The 14,945-nt window shown below is 41.7% G+C and overlaps 1 protein-coding gene across 2 annotated transcripts; it reads left to right on the top strand.

Annotated features, from left to right (window-relative positions):
* Positions 1-1,679: 1,679 nt before the first annotated feature.
* Positions 1,680-14,665, top strand: cuedc1b (CUE domain containing 1b). 2 transcript variants are annotated; one of them, XM_083773414.1, is made up of 10 exons: positions 1,680-2,038; positions 4,926-5,053; positions 6,308-6,434; positions 6,678-6,930; positions 7,785-7,850; positions 8,125-8,205; positions 8,347-8,440; positions 8,620-8,678; positions 9,654-9,723; positions 11,546-14,665. In XM_083773414.1, coding segments are annotated over exons 1-10 (1,209 nt in total). In that variant the 5' UTR covers positions 1,680-1,708; the 3' UTR covers positions 11,547-14,665. The 2 variants fall into 2 exon arrangements, with proteins under 2 accessions (XP_083629540.1, XP_083629539.1); XM_083773413.1 differs by having other exon boundaries at positions 6,675-6,930.
* Positions 14,666-14,945: the final 280 nt, after the last annotated feature.

Below are 14,945 nucleotides of genomic sequence, written 5' to 3'. Positions count from 1 at the left end.
GTTTTGCCTTGTTAGGTTGTAATCAAGGTTTTCTCCTTGAGATGGGAAAAGCCTGCGAAGGAAGTTAGTCAGCCTATTGTCCTTACAAGGGGTCACGGCTTGAAGTAATGTAATTTGGGGTGAGCGACACCGTCTTAGGGTCGGGAATATTACAGTATAGCCACGGAATCACCGTTTCATTGAGAAACCCACTCAGGACAGTGAAGTATACTTCAAGACACTCCCTCTCATCTGCTAGTCGTGGCCAAGGTCCAGACCAATCTGGTTGTTGTGGGATATATTTGTGTATTCTCAACCATTTGCACTTCTTGGCAGCCAATATTTGCATCCTCCAGACCTTATCGTGTGGGATGGTTTGGCTTCTTTTTTGTTTTCACTACAGTTGTCAGAGCAACGGTTGCGGCTAGATCTGAACAGAAAGGAAGAGGAGAGGGCAGAGAGAGGGAGTCCAGTCCATTACTGTCATCAGACATGACAGGCCAGTCATTTGTCATAAGAGATTAACACGGGAAAGTGTACTTTATTTTATTCAACCACTTAACACAGGAAAGTGTACTTTATTGTATTCAACCACTTAAGCCCTGTGTGAGCTTGTAGATCTCCTAGATCTCTGCCTCTTAACATCCCACAACAGCATACAATAATTACTGCATATTCTGGACCCGACGGTAGCTGTTTGGCTTGTGCGTCAAGTGACAAGTCAACCACCATACAGAATATCGGCAGCTTTCAAATCTGCAAAGTCAATCAAATGCAAAACTGGGACTACAGTTATGCACATAGCCTAATGGCCCATTGGAACACGGTTTACAGTATTGGTGTATTTATGCCATGTCAAGGATCTCCATGCCAAAATAGCAGATATACTTTTGGATTTGAATAGCCCAAAAATCCAATGGGGCTAAACTGTTCCTCATTTCAGTGGGGACTATGACAGTTTTCCTAAAGACTTCAAATTTTCATTTTCAATCATCTTTCTTAGAATATCACAATATTTTGAATCGTGACCCAGTTTTGAGATTCTTGCCAATACACAGCCCTAATTCCAGCCAGAGCCATATGTTGCATCTCATTTCTCTAAATGGACGGAAAAACATGACAAAAGAAAATGAACAAAAACACATGTCATTTACAAGTTTCATTGTGGATCATAATTCTGGGAGGATTGAATGATATCAGCCACTTGATCTGCTGTATTCTTGACAAATCCAAACATGCTAACTTGTGTGGTACCATGATCGTTTTGTACTAACTTTTGCTAACCTTCTCTGTGTCTCTCTCTCTCAGGTGCAGATGACGGTGTCCTAGATATGCAGGCCCTCCGTTTAATCCTGGTTCTGACTACCTGGTGACAGGACCTTCAACTCGGACTGAGTTCTCGTTTTCGTTCTCATTCCTTTCACTGCCCCCGCATGCTACTGCAAACCATGCTGGATGCGGCCGAATGACACGCTGAAGACGACGAGGAAAAACAACGAAGAGTACAGCTCTTCAAAGATCCCCCCCTTGGAGTGACCGCCATGTTGGTTTTTAGAATGATAAACTGAGCGTGGGGGAAGCATCGTAAAGCACGAGGGGGGGGGGGGACCAGTGTGGTCCAGTTAAGTCACAGCCCAGAGAGAAGAGAAGGAGGAGGGAGGGGGTGTGAGGGGCGCCATCCTATTCGTAGGTTGGCAGTGGCCAGAGACGGCAGTATAGGCCCTGAAGGATGACCAGTCTGTTCAGGCGAAGCAGCAGCAATGGAGGCTCCAGAAGCGGCGGCGGAGGTGGAGGCAACGGCGGAGGCAACGGCGGGGGCTCGACCCCGGGGGAGCTCAACAACAGCAGGCCCAACCGGCAGGTCCGGCGTCTGGAGTTCAACCAGGCCATGGAGGACTTCAAGGTCATGTTCCCCACCATGGACTATGAGGTCATCGAGTGTGTGCTGCGCTCCAACAACGGGGCGGTGGACGCCACCATCGACCAGCTCCTCCAGATGAGCATCGACGGACAGGGATCCGATGACAGCTCCGACTCGGATGACAGCATCCCGCCGGAGGTCAGTCTCAATGCAAGCGTTTCCCAAACATTGGGCAGCGGACACATTTTTTTTTATGGGTCGCGACTCGCAAGTAAATATCCCCTTTTTTTGTCTTCCATTATTTTTGAAAAAGTTTAATCACAACTTTTCATCAATTAAATTCCAGCATTTCAAGTATTTCATGAATACAATAAAAAAAATCGAATAATTTCGATAAATAAAAAAGCGTTTAGGAAGTGAATATAAACGTGAAATAGAAGTGAAAAAAGCCATAACAAACTTGTAGATCTGCTAATCCTGGACTACAATTCCCATAGTGCTGTGGTCCTCCTTGTGGATAGGGGGAGGGCTGTCTTACTGAGACAACAATGTAGTCTAGGAAGTAAGTGAGCCCAGTGACATCATCGACACTTTGAAATACTAAATTATCTAAAAACACATATATTACCCACATAAAAACCCCAGGAAAGTATTTCTTGTCTCCCAAACATCATTAAAATAATGAGTGTCCCTTTAACAATCCGATAGGGTTAGACCAATCGGCAACAAACTTTGTTTACACACTACCAAAGACGTATTTTGATTTTATGTAGATCAAACACGCATGAAAGTGGAAGGTAATCTCTCGATGACTATTTAGGAGGAAAATAGGGCACTGTTTGCACTTGTTTTGCAGATGGATTCCCAGATTGAGTCGAAGGTGACACCAAGTTGCACATAATTTATGAATCTGTCAATGAATTGGAAAAAAAAAACAGTGATCTCTTACCCTGGTACATCGTCTTCATCCCCCACAGATCATTTCACATTACAAGGTCAAATTAATGTGGAATTTTCTGAGTCACCTCTTTGATGTTTCCAGCCCGGTGTTGTCTGAATTAGGGGACATACCAATGCCTCTGGTGTCTGACCTCCTTTGTCGGATGCTACCATCGAGGAAGGTGGGGTAGGGCAACTAGCAAGTCATCTTTCTCCATGCGGAAGCTGTGTGCGTTGGCCCGCGGCTTCATGACCCACTAGAGATGCTGCTGACTCAAGCACACATTGAATTCCATCATCCCAACTCGACCGTGAAACTATAGTGCAGCTCTCTTATGTGTCGCTTCAGCATCAGGACCACCCTAGGTTTTTCAGAGAATAATCGCATATTGGACGACTCGATTATCAAAACCACTGGGTACATCGTCATTGAATATTCGCAAATTCTTTTTTTTAAGTAATTTTAATAATTGTTTATCGTTGCAATTTTTATTTATTTATTGTAAAGCAATGGCATTATATCTGCTCTCTACAGCGGATATGCAGCTGTGAGCTTTGGTGTTGGATGGTTCTTCTCCTAATCCATTCATGGCTGATTTGTTGTCGAATAATTGCATGTTGTACGACCGTGACGTCACTTATGCATGCAGGGCAGAAAGATAAAAAGGCAAAAACATGGCTCATGAAAGCGATCTCATTCATTCATTCAGTCGTGCTCGTGTCAGTATTGCTTGTAGCTTGTAGGCTATTTATTTATTCCGTCTGTAGCGTTTAACAGACTGTTAGTGTTGGAGCCTTGCTCTCGATCATGCCCGACCTCGTTGCAACAAAATGAGCACTCCTTTTTCGATTGTACTGATTTCTCGCTTGTACTGTATAGTCAGTGTATCTCTATAAACCGTATATATATATAAACATGTGTGTTTAAAAAATAATAAAATGCATGGAGTTCCTTGACATACTGACAGTGTGGACAAGACATTTTGGCGTGGATCTGACCATTGCTTTGTAAGATTAGTTCCACACAGACAGAGCAGAGCCACGTTGCAAAATGCTGACATCATTCAAACTACACAAATCATTCAAACTTTACTTATATAGCACATTTCCCAGTGCACTTAACAGAACAAAAGAAGACGCGTACAAAATAATTGAAGAAAGGGAAATTGGACTAATATACCATGCAGGTTCCCAGCGGATTCCCAAACCTTCGTTTGTTTAAGGTGTGTCTATACCGGAGGCACGTGGTTGTCTAGTGTACAGTACATCCTCCAACATGACCAAACAGTGGGAGTCAGCATTTACAGGGACTGGAATTTGACTGGAAGAACAAAAGGCTTTAAGGACCTTGTCCTCGAATAGTTGTTCCTTACTAATGTTAATGATAAAATAAAATAACACAAAAGGTCCTACTCAGTCTGTGTCTCATAGGAGGGCTTGTGGGCAGTTCAGCGACATCAATTATCCAGCGACATCATCGTTGGGTAGATTTTTTAAATAAAATATTGGGATTTTTGTTATCGTGAGAACGATGGCTTCAATTAACACATTGCAATTTTTCGCGAAAAGAAAACCTGCGGTTTGTATTGGTAGCTTGGTTTCCCCATCGTTTCTGAACTGCCCACAGCCCTCCTATGAGACACAGACCAAGTAGGAAAAGTGGTCCTTTAAGTCAATCAAAGTAATAGGTCAAACAATTGAACATTATTGATTTAAGAATTCAAAGTTATGGCTTCTTCTATCCGATTGGCTCTTGTGATGGGCGTGAATCACAGCCCGTTCTCCAAACGGACTAATAATGTATCAGAACCGACAGGAATAACTCCACTAGGGAGCATTTCTAGAACCTGCAGTCATTTGACCAGAATAGGATAAGAAATCACAGCGCTGTGCCTAAAAGTAGCATGCGTTTGCGTCCCAGTTATGTTAACTGACACTATAGCCTCAACCCAGATGTCTCTAAACTCAAATGGCAGTGAAATGATTGCACAAGTGTGGGTACTGCCCGGGCACCCAACGTATAATCCAAGTGTCAAGGCTGTGTGGGGTGGTGGTGGGGGGGGGGGGGGGGGGGATATTTCAAGGTTAAAAATATAAAATGAAATGCAGCAAAAACACTCGTCTCTTGCTCTACTGGTTCTGTTAGATTCTGGAGCGGACGTTGGAGCCAGACAGTTCGGACGAGGAGCCGCCTCCTGTCTATTCTCCGCCCACATATGACATGCACATCTATGACAGGAAGTACCCAGAGGCCCCTCCTACACCCCCGCCAAGGTAAATCTCAACGGCTTCTGGGATTTGATTGGGAGCAGCTGAAACCTTGAATGGGTTCTATGATCAAATTTAAAAGTCAAAGAGAGCATATTGCTGGATCGCTGCTGGTGAGTGAAAATGTTTTTGAACTGCAGCAATTTTATTCAAACAAAGCCAGCATTCGAATACATGTGTTAAATAAAGGTGTCTTTATTCGGATCCCATCAGCTTCCACAAAGTGGTCGCTAGTCTTCCTGGGGTCCACACAAAAATGTATACAATAAAAAACAGTTAATTGAAATTTAAAACAGACAAGATCTAGTTATCAGCTAAAAGTCACTCTGCATTTAACAGAAACAACAATGACCAATAGTAACAAATACAATAGAAATAGAAAAAAACAAAACTTCATCTATAAAGGAGTAATTTCTTTTAAAGAAAATCTGCTTCTGGTTTGTCTCAGAGTTACTATTGGCTAGATTACACATACTTGTGACTATATTGATGAATCCAATTGCAACATAGCATAATTTATACTCCATGGTACGTGTCGCTTGACGAAAACGACTGATCTTCAAGCTCACCATTCGTTGCATCTCTGTTGTACAACAGGCTTTCGTTCCAATCAATGCACTCATGCATGCGCTCAAAACAACACTGCTGTGCACTCAGAGCTTTTGACACAAATCTGTGTACAATTAACCTACCAGTAAATTCTAGCAGGCCCACAGGAACAGCTCCTATGATTCCTGGTGGATTCACATGTACTGCATAGGAATTACTGGACCCTTTTTGTAAATTGGGTGAACCACCCACCACCACCACAATACTTATTTTCATAATGTGCTCCTCCTAGTGGACATTATACAAACTGCAGCCTGTTTCCTTAAGTTTGCTGGAACTGACGATCACAACAAACTGATTTGTATTTTGTAATGATTTAAAGCTAGCTCTGGGAATGTCATTTCTAAGAATGCTAAGAGGGATTTTTGTAGTGGAGTGAGCCAGTTGTATTATGAATGCAAAATGGTGCATTTATATATCCAACGCACTTTACAATCTGCCTTACATTCATCCATTCATGCACACATACACACACCGACTGCAGAAGAAACCATGTATGGCACAAACCTGCTCATTGGACGTCAGTGTATTTCTCAAGGACACTTCCGGAAGTCCGGAACACTTGTGTGTTGCACTTCAAAGTTTTGAATAATCAATCGGTTAGGATTTCGGTAAGCCATTGTAACCCACGCCCTAAACTGTCCCCTGTAGGTTTGAAGCCGAGCCACCTCCAGGACACCGGCAGGTCAGAAGCTACCGGAACTGGAACCCTCCATTACTTGGCAACCTCCCAGACGATTTCCTGCGAATCTTGCCACAGCAGTTGGACAATATTAAGGTACAGTGAATCTTATCTATGAGTCCATTTTCATGGTTTCAACCGCCACTCTCTTTTCATGTGTGACCGGGGCTCCGTTAATATGGTATCGCAAATATCAACTGAAATTTCTAAAAGTCTGCAGAAGAAAAAGATTTTGGTGTTAAAAATCAAACCAGAGCACAACTTCCTTTAGCATAGACGTCATCTTCATTTCATGTCTGTCCTCTTGTCTCTCTCTCTTTCTGTCTGTCCCCCCAGCAGGCCACACTGTCTCAGCCCTCTCCGTCCTCGTCGCTCTCCTCCACGAGTCAGCCGCAGACGTCCCAGTCCAGTTCCAGGGGGCCGGGGGCCTTGGGGACCGGCGGAGAGCCTGGTGCGGCGGCGGGTGCCACAGAGCAGGAGAGGAAACTGAAGCAGTACCTGGAAGACGAACGCATCGCCATGTTCCTCCAGAATGAGGAGTTCATGAGGGAGCTGCAGCGCAACCGCGACTTCCTCATCGCCTTAGAACGAGGTGTGTGTGTGTGTGTGTGTGTGTGTGTGTGTGTGTGTGTGTGTGTGTGTGTGTGTGTGTGTGTGTGTGTGTGTGTGTGTGTGTGTGTGTGTACACATGCACTCTTATTTACCGTTGAAGTATGCAAACCATGTTTCCTGCAACTTGCCAAGTAGAATATGATATTTACACCCTGAATTGTCATTAATTGATTATAAACTACTATAGTCTGACTCGGACAGATATAACTGTTGAGAGTTGGTAAATTTTCCTGCTGTAAAAAAGAGGAAAAACACTGTAACATTGACCGGGACAAAATGCACTCGGATGCTTTTCTTATTTTGCAAAAACTTTGAAACAGCTTTGCCGTATCCAGTCAGGTCACAGACTATAAAAGCAGTGTCTTAGTTGTCACGGTGCTAATTTATACTTTATCACACAGCCATCTTTTGACAAGTGTTCCTTCGCAAAATAATTACGCGTTTTATTTTATTTCAACTGATTTGTTCAACAGAGTTTGCATATTATCAACTCAAGAAAATTGTTGGGACGTGTGACAAAGTACAAATGATCCGTTAAGGTAATCCTGACCTCCTGCTTTGCGCAGTACAGTACCAGGTAGCCAAGACAGGATTATAGCGCCAAAGCTTTCATAGTGATCAAAAGTCCAGCAATGTGCTCATCCTCAATCTGTTTGCTCTGCTTCATTGTACACAAGCCCTGGCCATAACTATAGGCCAGGGTCTCAAAGCCAGATGGAGGCATGCAAATGCAAATAAAAAATGCTGCTAACATCCTCTCTTGAGCCCTACCATCGTCCCTCACGCTGCCGTTTCTCCACGTCAGTGGTCATGACATCTGCTCTCTGTTTTTAGATCGCTTGAAGTATGAGTCAAAGAAATCAAAGTCCAATCATTCATCTACCATGGAGAATTCCACAGGTACATATCACTCATCGAGCTGCGTGTGTGCGTGTGCGTGTGTGTGTGTGTGTGTGTGTGTGTGTTGCATTCACATGTGATATGTGTTGGCTGCGTGTGAATGCTGTGTGTGTGTGTTATGGTGCTATAAGTACTACTTGTGCATGCGTTTTGATAGGTTGGCACCCATTTTCTTTTTTGTATGTTTGCATATCTCGAGAGCATTTTGTGAAATGTATTTTATTTTGTATTTATTATTATAATCTTTTACATTAAACATTGTCTTTCTGTTCAGGAGAACACTATGCTTCAGGGTCAGTGGATGTGGTCTCTGATGATGCCATGTTCCGAGACAAACTTAAACACATGGGCAAATGTAAGCATCCTGGATTCAACGGTCTAATTTTACTTACATTCGTCATCAATTGGCAACCATGATATCACCACTGGTGGTCTATTATTCGAGCAGAATGACAAATGACAGCTGATCACCATGTTGGTTTTGCACATGTTTCAGCGACAAGAAAAAAGCTCTTTGAAATTGCCAGAACGTTCTCAGAGAAGACCAAGAGGAGAAAGTCAAAACGGAGGGCACTTTTGAAGCACCATTCGTATCCTTCAACATGTGTACAGCGTTGTGTGTCAATATAAATAAGGAATTGTTAACCGCGTAGCCTTTTAGTCTGTGTACTTAAAAAAAGAGGGAATCTCTTTTATGCATTACCAAGAAAGGTTCATATTTTGTTTTGCCAGCTCTACTGTTGTTGTTCTTAGCTAATGTCTTGTTCAGATTGGGCACGGCTAACTCCACAGCCAACCTGCTTGATGATGTGGAGGGTAACCCCTGCGGTAAGACATAAGCGCTACACAAAAGTGTTGTTTATGTCCAATTTATTACGGGGATAAGAGATGTCTGTAAAAATGTGTGAGGAGAGTATCTACAACATTTACACATTCTGATTGTCAAGTGAAGGTTGTGTTCATGAACACCTTAGGTAAGTTAATGTACATAGGCTACTGCCAACATACCTAATGCCGACACTGGCCCCTCTGATAAGTACTTGGGAGTGTCGTCTTTAGATATCCTATCTTCTTGTATATCCACTTGATGTTGAGGTATGGTTTGGACTTGTCCAAAGATTACAGAAGTAATTGAGTGCCTCAATATTAAATGGACAAAGAGAAAAGACTGCCACTTTTCCAATAAATACTTTTGCACAAGACTGCAATAACCCGGGGTTATTTTTACAGGGCGTTGTACAGTAGATAGAAAACTCTGGGATCTTTACTGGCGTGGGAGTGCACAGTCCGTTAAAATGACTGACACGGAACAGGATTAAAATCACAGAGATGCTCTGGTAATAATTACATTACCCATCCCCCATATAAATCATTTACCAAATAAATCGTCTGCTTTTAAGACTTAACTGGGGATCTACACAGGAACTGTCATGTCTGGTCAACATGTGAAACGCACAAATATCACAGTAGAATTAACGTTTTAATCTAAACAGTTTGCTGGGCATAACTATGGGTGGTGTAACCTCGCGCCATGCTGAGGATGCTGAGGAAGTGCACATTTGTTGCTCTGTCAAATTCATCTCACCAGAATTACCACTCATCTATCGCAGTGGTTCTCAACCTTTTCAGGCCCATCTGGCAAGCCCCTACAATGCCATCAATACATTTGTCATCAATATAGTTTTGTATAATTAGTTGCCTGTATTATGTTATTAAACTTATTATAAATCCAAAACGGCTTTATAATATGTGTATCTTATGTGTCGTGTCTCTCCGTGTTTTTTCCCCTGCGTCTCCACACAGAGGAGGATGGCCAGCATAGAAGAGCAGCCACTCAGGAAGAGAATGAACCACGCAAGGAGCCCATATCGTGGTGAGACAGTAGTACAACTTGTGACTGAGGCCACCTTTACACGGCAACGGCCTGTCGAGAAAACGGCAAATATCCTGTCACGTTCTCACTTTATTCAGTGTTTTACACGGAGACGCAACAGTGATTTAACATTCTGTAGAGTTCATGCTATAGGTGGCGATGACCCACTTGTCAGATAGAGACCACTTCCATTCTACTTACTTCGTATCAAACGGCTGTTTGTTTACGTTCACCAATGCAGCGGCCAGCGGCTCGCTGAATTTGTATTCCTAGCATGAGCGGGGTGAGGGAGCACTTGCTCATCCTAGGAACTCAAATATCGCCTAGGGCTCTGCACGGGTACAGGCTTTAGTTTAGACATACTATTGGTCCGACTGTCATTAGACTGACAACCTACCTCAAACCCTAACCTAACCGCAAGCACGGGAGCAGCGCATGTTCGACCGCATGTCTGACTGTTGTTTCCGCATGTCGGTCCGTTGGTGTGTCTAATCTGCGTGTGCAACGCGAGCAATGATGTCAGACGTTTTGTGGATACATCGTTTTGCAGATTTACATGGAGACTCCAGGCTCCACTCTGGAAGGGGTTTTCACTTTGTTATGTTTTCTGTTATGTTGCCGTCTAAACGGAAGGCACATATCTTGGCTTTTCTATAGAGGCTGTTGCCGTGTAAAGGTGGATTCAAGCTCCTCTCAATATTCATAGTGACTCGAGATGAATACAGAAACTGCTGGCTTACCACTAGCAGAGCATCAAGGTTACTGCAGGCCAGGTTTTCTGACTCTGCAACAGTTCTGCCTTAACTAAAGAACAAGGACACTGACTGTGTGTAGTACATTCAGCAGATTTTTGAGGTATAATGGTAATGCGGGAGGTCAACATTCACCAAAAGCATCACAAAGGAAAGATGGATAAAGGGATGGATACACATAGACTGGCTTATTTTTATTCATTCATTCATTCATTGACTTTTTGCAGTCAATGGGCTTGACTGTGTTTTTCTTTCTAGGTTTTATTGTACATTGTACTGTTGCCTGGGATTAAAGTAACTTGATTAAAGTTAATCAAGTGATTGATTAAAGTACTTTATTGGATTTAGCAATCTGAAGAATGTGTTGTCTAAATTCCTTGTCAGATTGTTTTAAGTTGTCTTTGATCTAAGTCTGTGTTTCCCAAAGAGTGGCTCAGACTCAGGACCGTTAACAGCCCTTTCCCACCGCATCGCTGGAACTTGGCAACAGTGTTGTTTTTGGCAGCAAATTTAGATTTTAGTTTTAGTCGTAGTCTCTTGAATAGGTTTAATTTAGTTTTAGGCACATTTTAGTCACCTGGAATGTTTTAGTGTTTAGTTTTAGTTAGCCTGGGGTCCACCTATGCTTTGCTTTCTATGGCAAGGGCAGCAGGAGAATCTAGACGCAGCTGCACGACATGAGACTAATTAATTAGAGCGACAGAGAGGGGGGTGTGTGTGTGTGTCAATTTAACACAGGTGCAGACGATCAGAAATCAGCTGAGAGTGATCATAATGGCTGTTTTTACACTTTAATCGCAGTAAAGCATTCTGGTGTGAATGCGACATAATATTAGCTCCCAGCTAAAATAAAAATCAACATTTGCATGGCACAGAAGTAGCACAACAGGGGAAGTGCACAGACCTGCCATTTGGCCAGCAATTTCAATTGGACAGAATAGACAGAAGTGTAGGCATAATTACACATGCATATTCATTTGATTTAAAGTGTTTTGGGACATCATACCAGCAATGGATCATTTTAGACTGTACATTTAAATGTAAACAATACATCCCTTCTTGCCTTTTAGATGCTACCTGGTTGCACTTCATCAGGGTACCATGGCGACTGCTGATTACCCATGGTTTGTGGCCTGGAAACTTGTCTGGCTCCTCCACCTCTAACACATACCAGCCAATCAAGGCTTGAGACTGTCTTCTTACCCTGGGGGCGCAGGGGAGGAAACTCGACCTCTCCCCCCCCCCCCCCCCCCCCCCCGATGCGAACTCTCCTTGGCCTCCCATACACTGGGTTTCTAACTGTCCATAACTGCATTATATTCTCTCTGTATTATAACACTTTGTTAATATATACCGGTAATTTCATATGTAAAGGAATGATGCATTAGTCCTTAACAGTATATATTTTTTTTCTTTTTTTTGGTATCTGCATCTGCTGTGAAAGGTGCCAGTTGTAGCGACGAGTTCCTTTTATTTCACCAGTCCAAAACAAATCATAAGGTTTGCCTATGATTAAGGTCCCTCAGGCTGGCCTTTCTGAAGCCAAAGTGTGCACAACACCCCTTTATATAAACTGTATAGACTTAGACTGATGCTTTTTCTTTCGTTTTTGTTTTTTTGTTTAATGGACAGTAATATTGTGCCATGACTGAACATTACCCCCACAGTTCCTGCCATGACTGTAAAAAAACAATGTATTTTCTGGAAGCTAGTGGGTACAGTAGTAGTATCCAAACCCTACAGAGAATAACGCACATACAGACAGAAAAATCAGTGTGCCGACAGAATTATGTAACTGAATCTGCTTATTGGCACACAGAGCTTGCTCAGGATGTCCTGCTCAAATACCAGCACCTTTTGGCCCCCCAAATAATGAGTTATCTCATCCTGTGAGAACCGCCATTCATCATATCACCAAAGTTAGAATTTGCTACTAATTCTGCCATATTTTCAAGAACTCTTGTAATAAACCTCAACAAGCTCTCAGCAAGATAGTATGGACCTGAAATATAGCTCAAAGTACACTGCCATATTGCAAACTGTCCCTTAGTTTTCATCACATTTCTATTGTGAGCTCATCTTGAGTGAAAGGGAACACATATTTCTTAATGCCAGTATTATTAATGTAAATTGTTTGACCTGTTTAAAGAAGGAACACACGCGTTTTACACTTAAATGACTGCTAACTGTTTATGGGCATAATGATAACTTGGGTTGCTGGAGGTTGCCAGGGTGACTGAGGTCCAGAATGCAATTGTTGGACATTGCCATGGTGAAGTTACACTAAAATGTTCCTAACGCTCTTTGACATTGTATCTTCTGATTTTCCCTAAAGCCCTAAAAGAAAATGGAGGAACTATTCACCTTTTTGAGTTCAGGTTAGGTCGGGTGAATTTGCTCTCAGTTGATTAGAATTCTTTCCATTGTGATTCTCCCCCCCCCCCCCCCCCCCCCCCTTTTCGGTTAGGGTTCTTATACGAGTGTCACACAAGGGGGCACTGTTGTCGAATGAAATGATCAGCCTGTGATCTTCTATTAACAGTCATTTGTTTTGTGTTATTTGTCTCATTTAATAAAAGGAAAGGCCTTTTTAAATGATTTACATGAATAGCATTATGGTTCCAGTACTAGAAATGTCATGGGATCATATTGTGTTAATATAGAAGTTAAATAAAGGATTAACAGTTCTTAGATGGTATTGCAGTGACAGACAGAACAAGAAGGATGTGTTGTGAGCCTAATTAAAGCCAAGAATGTCAGGCCCAAATAAGGCAATCACATTAAATGTCAGCTTTCCTTCAAATTCCATTGATTGAATCAGCAGACTGCTTCAGATACAAGCCAGAGCTCACCGAATGCAAGAACCATGATCTGTTTTCAGGTCCAAAATATTGTATAATATATTTGTGTCCCAAAATATGCATTAATAAAAGAGGAAAGCAGCAGTAAATGGTCTTGGATATTCAATACATGACAAATGTATAGTGGCTTCTCTGAAATTTCTTGCAACACCTGCCTACTACATGGGTATTTGATGTTGGTTTTGTTTGTTTTATACCAAGTGGCTAGATGTTTGGATCTTGTCACAGATGTGTAGTAATTAATGTTCTCTCAGGGACTTCAATTGCTCTCCATTTTGAATTTTCAGACATTATACAAGCACAAAGGCAACTTTCCCATTCAAAATACCAGGTTCTTGCTCAAAGTCGAACGTTGACTTCATTGTTAAATTTGTTATAAATCATCTTATGTAACCAAAATGAACCTCTTAATTTGTTTAAAGATGTGGATATTGATAAAGGCACATTATGCAGTTCCGGAAAACTTAATATTCCTTATAAAATTGCAAACCATTTTCTTTGTATCTTTACACTTTTCTACACCCCTGCAACACACACACACATGCATGTACTGTAGTCTTCCCTCCAAAAACAGATGTTTTATCAGAACCAGATGTGTTTGAGTGTGATTCATTGACCTTCACTTTGTATGTATGTAATCTCCTTTAGCTACACATTAATTTTCCTTTTTAATATTGATAATTATTTAGATGTGACTCATGCTGACGCTATCCGATCAACGGAAAGGAAAGGAGCTGTGGCATGGACGAAATATGGTGTTGCATTTGTACTAGGTTTTCTGTGTGCGATATATGTCATGAATGTACATGAATTGGGGTCAGGCCATCTCTGACAAACTATACTTGTTTACAATGCACATGTGCGCATCTGGCTTCACTCACAACCCTGTCATAAGAATGTATACCATATTCACGTAAAGGTAGAACCAACCCTGATGGGTAACAGTCCTTTTGTATGGAAGTCAGCTCTATGTGTTGCCATTATCCATGTGAAAGTCACTACGGGAAGATAAAATCATGCATCGTTGGAACCGAATTGTTTTTTGGGGGGGTAACCCGTAATTTGTATGATTTAACATATGATTTTAATTGTTTTTAAGGAACCTGCAAGATTAGAACATGCGTTTATTGAAATATGTATGTATATACACGTGTGTGTATGTATATTACCCCCTGAGAAATGTGTCAAGGTTGTTGAAGTGATTGTTGTACTTTTATTTCATTTTTAGAAGACTTTTCTTATACTTAAAGATGTTTCGTAGCCATTCAAATATTTGTGTTGTACCCTGTCTGAATTATATTTGTAAAAACATTAACATTGCCATTAAAGTTTTTTATATATATTCACCTGTCTTTGAGTTTGTTTCAATCTGAAGTTATTCCTTATATCATGTGCATATTATGTCTATTCTGTCTCTGAAAGCTTGTTTGTTCATCACTTTGTTAGGACTTGAACTTGAAGTGAACTCTACTACATAACATGCCTTTTATCAGAGGTCATACTCATAACTCATAATTTAAACTCAGTCATAGTACACAAATCAACGATGTCGACGATGACCCCACAAAATTGGAATAACTAGATGTGTATGCTGTGTTCTACATCCAAG

Source organism: Protomyctophum parallelum (genome assembly GCF_964188405.1).
Source record: "Protomyctophum parallelum genome assembly, chromosome: 9".
Classification (NCBI taxonomy): Eukaryota; Metazoa; Chordata; class Actinopteri; order Myctophiformes; family Myctophidae; genus Protomyctophum; species Protomyctophum parallelum.
Note: the sequence above shows the minus strand (reverse complement) of the source record. Positions and strands in the feature narration are given on the sequence as shown.

Coding starts and splice junctions, on each gene's coding strand:
- cuedc1b (XM_083773413.1), top strand. CDS start 1,709: ATGACCAGTCTGTTCAGGCGAAGCAGCAGCAATGGAGGCTCCAGAAGC. Junction 5,054..6,307: donor CCTCCTACACCCCCGCCAAG/GTAAATCTCAAC, acceptor TGTCCCCTGTAG/GTTTGAAGCCGAGCCACCTC. Junction 6,435..6,674: donor AGCAGTTGGACAATATTAAG/GTACAGTGAATC, acceptor CTGTCCCCCCAG/CAGGCCACACTGTCTCAGCC.